The sequence below is a fragment of the Cupressus sempervirens genome, chromosome 3 (assembly GCF_028749045.1).
Source record: "Cupressus sempervirens isolate cs-2001-9-10 chromosome 3, ASM2874904v1, whole genome shotgun sequence".
Classification (NCBI taxonomy): Eukaryota; Viridiplantae; Streptophyta; class Pinopsida; order Cupressales; family Cupressaceae; genus Cupressus; species Cupressus sempervirens.
This window is the reverse complement of record NC_143120.1, coordinates 457,090,061-457,105,308: the sequence shown is the minus strand read 5'-3', so window position 1 is coordinate 457,105,308 and position 15,248 is coordinate 457,090,061. Positions and strand designations below refer to the sequence as shown.

Genomic DNA, 15,248 nt, shown 5'->3' with positions numbered 1-15,248 from the left:
CCTTCTTCAAACAGGAAACATGGAAGACATTGTGAATGCAGCTACCCTCCAGAAGTACCAGTTCATACGCTACCTCACCAATGCAACGGATCACGTGGTAGGGACCACAAAAATGCGGCTTCAGTTTCTCCTTTCCTATTCCCTTTAATGAAGACTGTCGGTATGGCTGAAGCCGAAGATAGACCAGATCCCCCACTTCAAAGCTCCTCTCTATCTGGTGTCTGTCCACGTACACCTTCTGTCAATTTTGTGCCTACTGCAAGTTTTCTTTCGAGCTCCTCAAAATGTCCTGTCCTTCCTGAAGCCAATCCTTTGCCCTTAGAGTGCGACTGTCGCCTAGAACTGTGTCGATGAAGGAGAGTGGTGCGTGCCTGTACAGAGCTTTAAACGGCGCCATCCCGATCGACATGTGATATGTGGTGTTGTCGCAATACTCCTCAAGATGGATCCATTTTACCCACATGCATTGTTGAGCCGAGACGTAGTTCCGTAAGTAGCCTTCAAGCCATTTGTTCACAATTTCAGTTTGGCCATCTGTCTGTGGGTGGTAACTCGTACTCGATGATAATTCTGTCCCTACCATCCGAAACAGCCCCATCCAAAAGATACTGACGAATCGACCATCCCGATCGCTGACGATGTTTCGGGGTAACCCGTATAGGCGAAAGACTTCTCTTAAAAACAGTTCAGCGACCTGAACAGCCCGAAGGTCCAAGGGGATGGCAAAGAAGTGAGCATACTTTGTCAATCTGTCAACCACCATGAAGATGCAGTCCTTTCCGTTCACCCTGGGAAGACCTGTTATGAAGTCCATTGATATACTTTCTCACTTATGTTCGGGAATCGACAGAGGCTGTAACAATCCGACAAGAAGAGTGTTCAGATTTGTTCTGTTGGCAAACAATACATTCTCTCACATGCTGCAACACGCCCCCTTTCAGTCCCTTCCATGAAAATCTCTCCCGAATACTTCTGTAGGTTTTAAGGAAGCCGGGATGTCCAGCCAGAGGGGAGTCGTGCACTTCCTTCAGGATCTTCTACTTCAATTTGGATTCCAGCACTAGGTAGATCCAATCTTTATAATAGATGATATCATTCACCACCCTATACCAATCATCGTGGATGTGACCATCCATTATCTCACAAGCAAATGTATTCTTGGAATATTCTACCAACAATTGTGCCTTCCAGTCAGCTGAGATCTGTTCTAGTAAGCAGATGGTGGGTTTTCGAGATAGGGCATCTGCAACAACATTGTTTTTCCCCTTTACATATTCAATGTCGAAATCAAAAGACTGAACTTTGTTTACCCATTTTTGTTGCCGTTCATTCAAGTCCCGCTGCTCCAGGAAATACCTCAGACTGTTGTGATCCATACGGACAACAAACTTGGCACCAACTAGATACTGCCGGAACTTGGTCAGTGCATGTACGATAGCCAACATTTCTTTATCATAGATAGAATACAGGCGTTTCGTTGGTGTAAGCTTCTTGCTCTCATAGGTGATGGGGTGTTTGTCCTGCATTAGAACCGGTCCAATGCCCTCCCCGGACGTGTCGCATTCCAAATTGAATGACCGGGTGTAGTCAGGTAGTGCCAGAACCAAGCAAGTGCTCATGGCCTCTTTTAGTTTATCAAATGTGAGTTGTGCTTTTTCGTTCCACTGGAAAGCCCCTTCCTTCGTCAGATCCGTTAAAGGCGCGCTGAGCTGAGAAAAACCTTTGACAAATCTTCTGTAGTAACTGCAGAATCCGAAGAACCCTCGCAGATCCGTGAGTGATTTTGGGGGAGGACAGTCGAGGATAGCCTGAATCTTCTCTTGATGCACTTGAACCCTGTATTGACTGAGGACATGCCCCAAGTACAATATCTCTGTCATACCAAACTCACATTTGGACTGTTAAGCGAATAGGGACTGTTCCCCCATGATACTCAGGACTTCATTCAAATGCTTCAAATGCTCCTCCCATGTCCTACTATAAATAAGAAGATCATCAAAGAATACCAATAGATACTTACGCAACTGTTTGTTGAAGATGCGGTTCATGCACGACTGAAATGTGGCAAGTGCGTTGGTCAGACCAAATGGCATGACCAGGAACTCAGTGTCCGTGGTGGAAGCGGAAGGCCGTTTTCTCCACATCTTCTTCCCTCATTCAAATCTGATGGTATTCGGAATAGAGATCTATTTTTGAAAAATAGACCGCGCCATGTAGTCCATCTAGCAGCTCATTTATCCTCAGGATGGGGTACCTGTTCTTTATTGTCCTTTTGTTCAGAGCACGATAGTCCACACATGCGCAACGTTCCGTCCTTCTTGACCAACACCACGGATGATGCGAATGGGCTAGAACTGGGACGAATCCATCCCTTCTCAAGCAACTCATGAATCGTCAATTCGATCTCATCCTGAATTTCTTGGGGTGACGGTACGGAGTGGTTATGACTGGTTTTGCCCCTGATTCCAACTCTATTGTGTGTTCAAACCCTCGATGCGGTGGTATGCCAGGTGGAATATCCATGAAGACTTTTTCATGCCTACTTAAAATATCCTAAAGCTCATCATCCTGTGTAGGTGTTCGCTGCCCCTTCATAGGTTCTACCCAGATAAAATAATGCACAGCCCACTCAACATCATTGTGCCACAAGACTGCCTCCATCCGATGCGCAGAAACTTCCTTTGGACCTTCATTTGTCATTCCTCGGAGGACAACCTTCTTTCTATCAACCACAAAAGTGAAGTCCATTCGCTTGAAACTCTTAGTGTACTCATCAAGCGTCTCCATCCACTGTGTGCCAAGAATGACTTCCATGTCAGCAAGATCCACTATGAAAAAGTCTTCCATCACTGTGTAATTCGCCATCGTGATGCTTAACTGAGGAACAAGGTGCGTGCAGGGCAGGAAAGTCCCTCTGGCAACCTTGACCTGAAAGCCTACGTGTGCTTTTGTAGGGAGACTTCTACGCTTTGCCAAGGATGAGTTTATGAAGTTCAAAGTAGCTCCGCTATCCAACATCACAGTGACCCTTTGTCCTTGAAGGGTACCTCGCACACGGAAAACTGTGCACCTCGGACTGCCAGCCAAAGCAATGGATCCTCCGCGCTGTACCAAGGCGGCAATCCTCTTTGTATAGTTTAAGTTGGCCATGTTGGTGTCACCGCTAGGTTGGATATCTTCCACTAGTATTTCCTCTTGTTCCTATTCGTCCTCTTCATTGGACATTACCTCGATGTAATGGATCTTCCCCTTCCCGAGGCATCAATGGCCAAGCTCCCAAGGCCCCTTGCAATTGAAACACAACTTCTTCCTTCGAAGTTCTTATCGGGATGCCTCATCCAATGACGACTTCTTGGGCGGAGGTTTGTCCCTCAAAAGCGATGGCGGTTTTGGATGTGAGTGATTCCGAGAGGATGAGGATGATGCCAACGATGATGCCATGCTTCGTGCCTTACTGATTGCTTCCGACAAGGTTGACAGATTGAATCCCTTCACCCAACCCTTCAGTGGTTCTGCTAGCCCATCCATAAAGAGCACGACTAGCCTTCTTTTGGAGATGTCCGTGACCAACACGAAAAGTCTCTGAAATTCTACAATGAACTGATCTACTGATCCAATTTGCCCCAGTTGCGCCAGATCTTTGAAATTGAGCTCGGGGTCTTTTCCATCAAATCGTTCTATTAATCTCTCTGTGAATTCTGCATAGGTCTTTATTTGATCATGCCCTAATGTGATGGTGTCATGGTGCCAACATTCGTGCGCAACTCCTTCCAAGTGCTACACCTCAAATTTGATAACTTCTTCAGGCATAGGATTCAGCTGGAAGTAGGTATCGGCTTTCATCACCCACGCCTATGCTAAAATAGAGCCTAATCTGTCAAATGGAGACAGATTCACCTTACTCAATTTCCTCCTGAGATCATCATTAAAATATCCTCCTCTATTTCCCCATCTCGATTATCTCATCCTCAAATCTACGTAATCTCTGTAGGAAATATCCTCTTCAAGGTTTGCATTTCTCCAGTCCTCTCTTATCTCTTCGAAAGTTGGTAGTCTCTCCCCGTGATGTGCTTCCGTGGGAAAGTCCGCATGGACGGTCGAGAGCGTGCTAGCTAAGGGTGTGGTTTACCCGATACTGAGTCTGCACTGTGCCCATTTTCTTCACCAGATATTTTATTCTCTACCAACTTCTTGAGGGTTTCCTCCATGAGTCGCTGCATATCCGTGATCTGTGCCTGATTCCGAGCAAGTTCCCTCAGAAGTGCCACAAGTTCGACGCCGGTTTGGTTCCCATTCGTCAACCATTTGATCAACGAAATGTGTCCTCTTCCGACTATAGACTCTCATTTACTGTCCACAGGCTAGCAAGACTGAAGGCTCTGATACCACTGTAATATCCCCGCTGGATTCCCAACAGGCGAGTTGCAGGTGATCTTGAATAGCTGTACGGCAATCAGCAATTTGCAGGGGAGGGATGTATGGCTTAAGGAAACAGGGTCGTACTGTGAGCTACAATGCTCGTACGGATAGTGCAAGGAATCAACGTCTGTACAGTGTGGATTATGGGCATACGATGAACATGAGAAACCGTACGGTGAAGGGAATATGGCTGGCGTACAGATATTTTAGAGGCCATACGGCATGTGAGAAGACAGTACAGTAAGTTGGCCGTACAGTGACCACCAAGCAACTGTACAGTGATCACAACTTAATGTATGGTGAACTAAAAGAAAGGATGGTGGCTACTAGAGGATGAAAAGGGTCGTACGGAGGTGGAGAGCAATAGTATGTGAGCCACAATTTGCATAAACATAGGAAGAGAAAGGGATGGTGAGGGGTGTAATGCAGAAGTAGTTGTACAGGCCGTACGGAACAAATTAGAGGAAATATAATGACGTACAGGAGGATGGAAAAATAAAACACAACTGCAGAAGTAATACACACAAATATGCAAACGCTGAGCCAAGAGACTCACCAATAGAAACAGAAATATATGATTATGCCTTCAAATTGCCAGATATAGATCAGAACGAACACCAACGGAATAGGGTGAGGGTTGAAACCCATCAAAACCGTGCAAGCCAAATAGGGAAGTTCTTTCACTTCCGAAATGGCGAACAATGCTGAACTCCAACAGGAATCTGCAGTACAGAAAGATATAATCCAAGCATGCCTACGAACTGACTACAAGCCACGCTTAAATACCCATCGCAAAAAGCTTTCCAAGGGTGTACAAAGTTAGCCGACGGCGACACAAACTACGAAAAACTAAAGAAAATGGGTCCGAGATAAAATAAATCAATCGGCCTGTTACAAAGATTAAATGAGTACATTTATTTTATGACGGGGACATTACATCCTAACACCGTATGGATTGCTTCAGCCCACCATACAGCCATTCCACGTATGGCTACCCCTCATCCCACCTGTTTTTCCGTCCGTACAGCCACTCCAGTCAATTCCTCCATCCATACGGAGTCCATACTAGCCCATATTCGTATTTTTTCCTATTAAAAATCTGATAATCCATAACCGGGAACATTACATATTTTGGCTTCTCTATATTCCAAGGGCAGTGTGAAGGCATTGAAGTGGGGTACCCACTGCTGGAAAAATAAGAACCAAGTCATTTAAAAACCAAGCTTCTCCTCTATACACTCTATTCTGATTCACTCTAAGATCAAAAATTAATATGAAAACCCCTTCCTTCCTACAGGTAGAAAATCTCAGAGGCTCCCCTCCATACTTTATTAGCCCGTGTATTCTTTATGCCAATGCAAAAAGAAATGAATCATGACGTATGTCAACTTTGACTAAAGATTTAAGACAACAAAATAGGAAAGACTCATGACTTAAAGCTCCATAGTGGGCAATCGACAGTCTTTCTGCTCCAAATGCATTGGAGTGAAATGCGGAATCAGTAATTTCATGTTTCTTTTCTAGTTTGTATGTTACGTCTATCATATCTACTCTTAGAAAACAAGAAGAGGGCAAAATATAAATCACAACTGTGGTGTTATAACTTGTACACAATATGACAATGTAAATAAGAACAAGAGACGCGATACATCATAGTTCCTGCCTAATGCATAATGGTTGTAGAGGTGTAGATGAGCAAGAATCTAAATTAACATTGTGAATGCATTAATTTTTGCCTAGAAATGCACTTGTGATCTGATAGGATTGCTCATATTTTGCTATTAAATTCTCATCCTAGAAATGTGCTTGCAATTTGATAGGATGGCTCATATTTTGTTGTTAAGTTCTCATCCTAGAAATGTGCTTGTGATTTGATAGGATGGCTCATATTTTTAATCATTAGCACTAGACAAAAATTAGGATAGAGATAAATAGTAGTATACAACGATAACAACATAAACATATATGCAGAGGAAAAAAAAGGATAGATAATATAGAGGAGGAAGAGGAAGAGAGATAAAATAGTAAGATAGAGTGATACCAACATAAGTTGTGTGTGTGTGAGAGAGAGAATTAAATATAATTATTTTTTTTAATAAAAGAAATAGTCAGAATAAAATCATGGTTATAATAAAAAATTAAAATATATTATATTTTAATTAATGAAACTAAGAATTTAATTTTTATATTAAAACTCATATTTATATAAGAAAAAAAATACTGTTTAATTTATTTTTATAAAAGTAAAATAATAGTAATAATTTAACTACTTTTATTAAAAAAGCCAAGTTTTAAAAAAATTAGAAATTCAAATACAAAGATATAACATATTGAAATTATATTAATAAGACATATTTATTAGTGTGTTATATATATAGAAGTATAATTTGAACTTATGCATCACATGAAGTTTTAAAAACAAGTTATATCAAATAGTAAAAAATAAACATCAATGTAAAACTAATAATAAATATATTTTAAAATAATAAATTAAAAATATTTAATAGATTGTGATAATTAATATTGATTAGACATGTTGTGTGAGGTGGAAGATAAACTGATTGAAAAAATAAAATCTTATCAATTTGTCACAAATGTGTAAAAGATAAAGTTGTAATTAATACATTCATTAATGCAAGATGAAGTTGTTAGAAAATATTTGTATTTTTTGTTGAAGAAAATTAATTTTCTCCCCCACCAAAAATAGTATGAACCAATAGAATAGATTAAAAATGTGATTTATAAAATAATGAAAAATTAGAAAAAAGATATAAACATTTAAAATCTCATATAATCTTTTAAATTCTTTAAATTGATTGGTTAGTGTTAATGTCATATTTGCATCGACATGAATGCATAAGTATTCCTGCCTCGGCAGGACCTAACAAGGAAAAAGTCATAAATTATTGAGTAATCCTCATTTCATCTCTAAAACAAATATATATTCGTATGCTTGTCCTTCTGTCTATAATTACCTTTCGTGCATCAAAAGACTTGCGTACAACAGAAAAAGCTTCTTGAGGTAATATATTTGCCACCTGAAACATAAAATATTTCAATAAAGTCAAATTGGTGTCAAAACATAAAGTGCCAATTATTAAAAAAACACAGACAAAGTGAAGATAACATCCTGGCATATATAGGAGTATATATGACAGATAGAAAACAAAGGCAATCCCTAAATTCAAGAAATGCTTGAGACTTAAATGCTTGTTTACATTCCTCAAATACTTTCTTCTGTCATTCACAGAAGCATCATCTGGCTAGAAAAGGAAAAGGATGGTACACACATGGATGTAGCTTTTATGCAGAATAAAAGAATGGTGACCTAGAAAAGCAAAACAAAGTCAGATACTGAGAAACAGTACCCATACTCATTAAGAGATCTTTAGCAGTCATTTCTGCTATAAAGACATTGAAGTACTATAGATAAGAATTGCATTTTAAGTTGTAATTGATCATTCTCCATTATTGTTGTTTTAACTTTTCCCCTTGAAAGGAGAATCTAGTGAAAATAGATTCATAAATAAAAGGGCGATTAGAGAGGCAATGTTGAAAGTAAATATGGTTAACTAAAACTCAGTATTGTAGAAAACTCATATCAAAATGTGGAGAACTCGAGCAAAGGAGAGCTTGTGATGATATGTGGCATCCCTAGTACATAAAGGCAATGGCCCCAAAAAAAGTGCAGTTAAGGACGATGTCTTATGGCATAATGTACTGATAGTTACTAATCGTGACAAATTAAGATATAACATTTTAAGGAAATTTCAAGATAAGTTCTCTGGAAAGTCATACAAGAGATAAGAAATTTGATGTAGCTAGAAAGTCTGTCTGTTGGAAAATTGAGTAGAGAGAAACAACATGGCATATAAGTGTTCCAACGTTTCCACAGAAGTAAGTGGGAAAGAAAATAATAAATATGCAACAAACATGTTAATGTCATCATAACAACCATGATGATGATGATGATTATGAGGACATATTGTGTAGGGCATATAACTCTAATTTTGGTTTATCAAGTATTTTCACATCATTACCCAAGCACTGTATATGAAAGCAATTCAATGTTCACACATGTTTTTCAGATCAATTTGTTCACAGATGTGACATAAGTTGAATTGCAATTGGAGAGACCATACAAAAATGAATGACACAGAGAAAAGGGTAAACCAAGAAATAAAATGAATGTTGGAACTTGAAAACTTTTTGGTAGCACAATCAATGTTATGTGAAAAAAGACTCTGTTATGGAGTTTGCATATAATAACAGTATACAATTCTCTACAAGTATCCTCTATTATCTCACTGCAGCATCAAGAATTGTCACTGCCAGGCCATGGCATGGTTTGACCCTTTTGACATAAATCTTAGACAGGTTAATGTCTACCTCTATTGATAGCATATAAACTTCACTCTTTTTGTATCTTGTGTAGTTGTAAGATGGCAAACAGTGATCCTTAGCAGTTTGTTGAATTTACTCCACCATTGGCTTGGGTTGCATTTCGCAGTTCGGCTTCTCTCACAAAATATATTTTCTTGAGTCTTATTACAGAGAGGATCCTGGCTTCTATTGCAGTCATATTCCTTGTTTGAGAATCATGAATAAGGTCATATCATAGATGGGGTTCTCTTTTGCACCCTTAGATGAGAGGAGGTCTATTAAGCTCAGCAACTGTATGATGTGTAAAAGGATTTCATTAGTAGTTAATTTACAACAATACGATAATGTAGCAAATCAGATGCTTGTGTTTATAAAAGCATTATTATTTTGCAACCTGGATTGGTGGATCAGAATCTTCAATGAGTCTTATTTATTTGTTATTCTGAATTTTGTAGTACAAATGTAATGGGGCAACGATCAATTGCATCCTTGATTCTGCATCTACTTTCAATGAGATTCTTAATATAATAACAGTAAACAGTTTACTACAAGTAAATTATTTACTACAATTTACTGCAGTAAACAATCTACCACAAGTAAACCTCTCTTATCCCACTGCAGCATCAAGAATTGTCACTGTCAGACATGGCATGGTTTCACCTTTTTGGCAGAAATCTTAGACATGTTGATGTCTACCTCTATTGACAGGATATTAACTTCACTCTTTTGGTATCTTGTATATTTGTAAGATGTCACAGTGATCCTTGGCAGTTTGTTATCCACTCCAGCATTGTCTTGGGTTGCAGTTAGCAGTTGGCCTTCTCTCACACAATATGTTTGCTTGAGTCTTATTATAGAGTGGATCCTGGAGTCTATTGCAGTCACATTCTTTGTTTGGGAATCAAGAATTTAGTGCTATTGTAGAACGGGTTCCCTTATGCACCCTTATATTTTCTTGTGCTGAGATTTAATAGATGAGAGGACGATTATTAAGTTTAGTACCTGTATGATTTGTAAAAGGATTTCGTTAGAAGTATATTTATAACAATAGGATACCGTGGCAAACCAGATGGTTGCATTTATGAAAGTGTTATTATTTTGCAACCTGGATTGGTGGACTATCAGAATTTAAATATGATTCTTATTTTTTTGTTATTCTGATTTTGGTAGTCCAAATATATTGGGAAAATGATCAATTGCACCCTTGACTCTGCATGTACTTTCAGTGAGACCCTTAATATGTGCTTTTAGACCCGAAAAATGCTGTAAGAATTACTTGATCTAAGATCCTACCATTTGAGAAAATATCATAACCATGATTTGAGAGGTTGATTTCACTACACACTACCTAGCTCTTGAAGTTACAAAATGTAATGATAACCATATGAAAATTATTAAAATAATATCTCCTAAGTTATTTTATTCTATTCTAATGGTCACTTCTAGATTTTGTAACTATCCTGTATAATAGATTATTTGTATTATTTGTATGTTACCTTTTAGAAACATCTTGATTCTAGTATCTGCCAGAATAATTTGTTCTTTGTTAACTATCATTCAAGTATTTTATCAATTACTTATTGTAATATGGTACCAGAGCAGGAGTTTTTATCCTCTTTTGAAAAAAAATCTGTTTCTAATATTCTTCCTCCGGAAATTTTTTAGTAATTTTTTTCAAAATAATTTTTTCGAGAATTTTGTGGGTCTGTACTTGGGAATTTTTACCCTAACCACATTCGTTCTTTCCTGTTTCTTGAGAATTCTTTACTGCCTGTGAATTCTTTTTTCAAGTTTTTGTCACAAATTTTAGGTGACCAAAGCCTTCTACATATGATCATTGGCTTGCTCTAGGGCATCAACCTCCTCTCTACCTTGTCTTTCAAAAACACATTTTCTGCTGCTGCAACCATTTTTGGTCATTTTTTCTGTAAACCAGCGACAGTTGCAGCCCGTTTTTTTCCAATGGGATTTGCAGGTGCTGTCCACCATTTTTTCCTGGTTTTTGGAGCTCACAGAGCCCGCCTTCTGTTTCCCAGTTTTCTGCAACTGCGACAGCCTCTATATATCTCATTTTCAACAGTGACGGCTATTTCATGCCCTTTCTTCTGCAATTACAATTGAAAATGATAGTTGTTCTTCATTATTGCAAGTTTGGATATACTAAAAGCTTTGTTTCTGAAGCTACATCATTTTTTTCTGCCATTATCGGCCTTCTCTTTCAGCCACCTAGGGTTTCTTTTGAAACCTGTCTTTTTTATCTGACAAAAGATTCTTGGTTAGATTTTCAAATCTTCAACTGGCTCATCTTCAGATTTTTCTGGGTGCATCATTTTTCGTGCCTTGGATTTCATGCCAGTCGGAATTCTCTTTTGTTTACATATTCTTGGTGGGTTTATTGAGATCTCAATTGAGGTTACCTTCAGTTTTTTCTAGGTATGTCAGTTTTTGTGCCTCGAATTTTGTACCGAAGTCACATTGAAAATTGTGCAAGTTTATGTCTATGTCACCAGCACATTCAAATTAGTGCATTTAGCCATCTAGTCTTCTCATTTTTGTACCTCAAAAAATGTGCAATGGCATCTTTGACCAACATTATATTGGAAGGCAGTCAAAAATTCAATAGCAACAACTACAATCTGTAGAAGCAACAAATGGTGACAATTATTAAGTACAGGTGTCTTGACACAATTATGTTGGGCACGACTAAAAGTCGCGAGATATTAGTCACAATTTAGGATTAATTTGATAAGAAGAATTGAGAAGTTGTCATGCTCATCAAATGGTCTTTTGCTAATGATCAACACCCCAAGTTCCTTCTGGTCAAAGAACTACAGAAATTTGGAGCCATTTGAAAGGGTTGCATGAAACCTCGAACAAAAGTTGTACACTCTTTCTAAAGAATATGCTCTTCTCAATCATGAGGGAAATCAAGGTTTCCTGAATAGTCTTTTTGACTCAAATTTGTATGTCAAGACTATTAGCAATGGTATCATCATTCTAGATGTATATGTTGATGATTTGATTATCACTAGCAATTCTAAATCATTGATTCAGGGAATCAAACTAAATTTGTGTTAGTATTTTGACTCGACCAACCTTGGTCTTTCTTATTGGGTAAGATCATGTTTGTTGTCAAAAAAATTGTTATTGTTAATCATGTCATTTGTCATTAGTGTAGTAGAGGGGTGGGTAGTTATGGTCGTGACAGTTCACCTCGTACCCACTCAGAAGTTATATGTACACTCCCTCTAATGGAAAAGGGCATCGGTATTATCAACATTATCATTTTGGTTGGTAACATTGTTGTTGATGTAAACTATGATTGATATTAATGAAATACATAGTAGTTTTCTGATGTTGTATTACAGTCACTTGGATCTGTTATAACTTTCATACAATAGCATTTACTAAAATACCTTTAGTGTAGGCAATAAACATCTAGTGGCGTTGCCTCTACAATTCCAGGAAGCAACAAAGTTTAGATGACGAACGGAAAGCAATGGGGCAACTGATAGACTACGAGGAGAGTATCCATTAGGAGCACAAAGATGAGAACCCAAAATTATTCGAAGGTGAACAAGAGTTGACGACTGACTTCATCTCACTACTTCAGGTGTCCATTGAGACACACATGTAAAGGGAAGCCACACAAGAAGGAATACCAGAGGGTGTCGTGTGGAGTGCCCTAGGAGTAAGTCTGGTGGTAGATCATTTGATGTGTAATCTCCCTCAATTGTTGGCACAAACATTCCTTTCCCTTCAGAATCGACAGGAGGAAATCAATCAGCAGAACCGATGACAAGAAGTTCTCCAAGACTACTATCGCCGAAGGAATGCCAACGGGAGAAAGAAGAAAGAAATGAAACCCATCGTAAGGGAAACATGAAGTAAACCCTTGAGAGAGAAATATGAATAAAGGACAACACAGTGTTATGATTATGTCCCTACAGTGACATTGTATACAAATAATAAAAAGTGTTCTTGTTTAAGTCATGTGTTGTTTTAATTCCATATATGAGAAGAATACATACCAAACTTATTAAATAAAGATAGAAGTAGAAAAGAACGTATACACAAGAGCGAGGCTATCCAGAGGGCTTTATCCCTACAACAACAGGCAAAGCAAAGGAGACGACTGAAGACACTTCCTGAAGGACTACCAAAAGGGTTGGAGGAAGGAAACCAAGCTAGTACCGACGAAGGTGAAGAAGACCAAGGAGAATTGTATGGTAGGGAAGAATTAGCCAGGAGTAAGGTAGACAAGCGCCAGGTAGGTGATGATGACTAAATAGAGAAGACGAGGAGCCAATTAGGGTTTAACGCTTACACTGCACACTGAGGCGAGGGAAGCCTAAAGAAAGGGGGAAGAAGAGAACAGGGAAGTCGAGGACACTAAGGTAGTAAGGAGTGTCAGGGGGACACCACACGGTAGTTAACACAACCCATCAGGATCCAACCCAACAGCTTAGGAGTACAACAAACAGGAGACAGCAAAAACAAAAAACATGTCGTCACAAAAGCTAAAACTACCAAAATTTACTAGCGACAGGAAGGAAGATCCTGTAAGACAATGTTGGAGCTCTCAAACCATTTGGACAACAAACGGAGTCACAGACAAAAATGAATGGGTCCAACAATTTCCAGTGACCCTATGAGGAGTTGTCACTAATCGGTACTGGGATATGGATAAAACGAAAATAAACACATGGGATAACCTCAAGAAGGAATTTCAGGCCAAGTTCCGATTACTTTGAGACAACAATGAAATAGTTGACAAAATCTACAATGCGAAGCAAGGAAAGAAGGAAACCAAAAGAAGAAAAGATAAATACACAACCAACTAATGAGCTGAAAAGAGATGATTTGTAAAGGCATTAAAGTCTTCCCTTAGAAAGAAGATGAAGATAGTACTACCCACATCGTACACATACGCCTACGACGGAGCCATGAATCTTGAGGGCGAAGACAAAACTTTTATATAGAAGAGAAATAAGCCTTTCTCAAAGAGTGATGAATCATCCAAAGAGAGCAGCAACAATGATGAGTTGAATAAAAAGGTCTAGGTTCTCCAAAAGGATATGGACTAGATGATGAAACAATTTAAAGTAATAAAAGGGAACATAGGAATAAGTGATTAGGGAGAGATGTAGTGCATGGAGTGTAAGGAGAACAAGCACATGAAGGGTTCGTATCCCCAAAAAGCATTTTGCAACATCTACCAAGTTATGGCCATTTCACTAAGGAATGCTAATTCAACATGAACACGAGGAGCCAACAAGTGCTCTTTACACAAGAACAATCGTCTACCTCTGGGACAACAAAAATTGTACGACAGACAAACAATAATGCATCATGTAGCAAGTCCCGAAATAACCGGCGTGGAGGAAGAGGAAATAATGACAATAGTAACAATAGAATATGATTCTAAGCGACGACTGATGATCCGATGTCAGGCATGCAACCATTAGGGTCACTTCACCCGACATTGCCAAAAGGGTGACACATAACAGAAGTTGTGTCGATGGTGTGGCCTTGGAGATCATGAGGACACTAATTGCCCGAAGCCTAACATTAACCTTCTCAAAATCAAGGAAGAAAAAGTGCTTCCCATCAGTCAGAACCAAGCTAAAGCCAAATGCCCCATCCCCTTACCGAGAAGCAGAGGGTATGGGAAGCTAGAGAGAAGATCAAGAAAATAATGAAGGTACGAAAGAAGGCACATGGCAAGGTAGGCACTTTCAGGCAAACCAAAGCGGAGAATAATATGTTAAGGCAAATGTTACAAATGGAGGTACTAGTTAGATTCCAAGACCTCCTTCATACCATGCCTCAATTGAGGACAACAATACTAAGTACCTTCTCCCTACTACTTAGCATAACTGCACAAACTAACACCGTACAACCAATGCATTTTCCTGGTGAGTTGGCAATGGATCCTATGTTATTGGCAGTGAATAATGGCAGACACCTTGCAATCGTAGAAATGGGTATCCTCAAAACTATTATGATGGACACCGTAATGAATGATGGGTCCGAGCTAAATGTCCTTTCGGAGGAGACACGGAAGAAACTCAAGAAACGTACCCTGTGGCCCCCAACCTTGAATTTATTAGGTGTCGACCAGCAAAGAATTAAACCATTTGGAACATTAATGGCCCCACAAGTTACCACAGGAATGCAACCGTTCATGTTGGACTTTATTGCAATTCTATTCAAAAAGAAAGGGTGTGATGCCATTTTGGGTAGAGGATGGTTAGTGACGTCAAAGGTTAATCATAAGTGGAAGAAAAACACTCTCTCCATGGAAAGCGGCAGGCGAAAGTTTTTCATTGACCTCTGTACCTAGATGGTAAGTGAAGAGATTGCATCTTCTTTGAAATCGGAGTTTGAAAGAGAGCATGGTAGATTGGATGATGGAAGGAATCTAATGGAGCCTAACGATGAAT

General features: G+C 38.9%; 1 protein-coding gene across 5 annotated transcripts in view; it reads right to left on the bottom strand.

Moving 5' to 3' along the window:
* The window catches only part of PDE327 (FAD/NAD(P)-binding oxidoreductase family protein), a 299,756-nt gene that overhangs the window by 250,191 nt on the left and 34,317 nt on the right, over positions 1–15,248 (bottom strand). For 3 of the 5 annotated variants that reach the window (XM_089820286.1, XM_089820287.1, XM_089820289.1), the window contains exon 2: positions 7,395–7,457. The exons of the other annotated variants lie outside the window; for them this stretch is intronic. In XM_089820286.1, the coding sequence (XP_089676412.1) occupies positions 7,395–7,457 (63 nt within the window). The remainder of the gene's footprint in view (positions 1–7,394; positions 7,458–15,248) is intronic. 5 annotated transcript variants of the gene reach the window in all.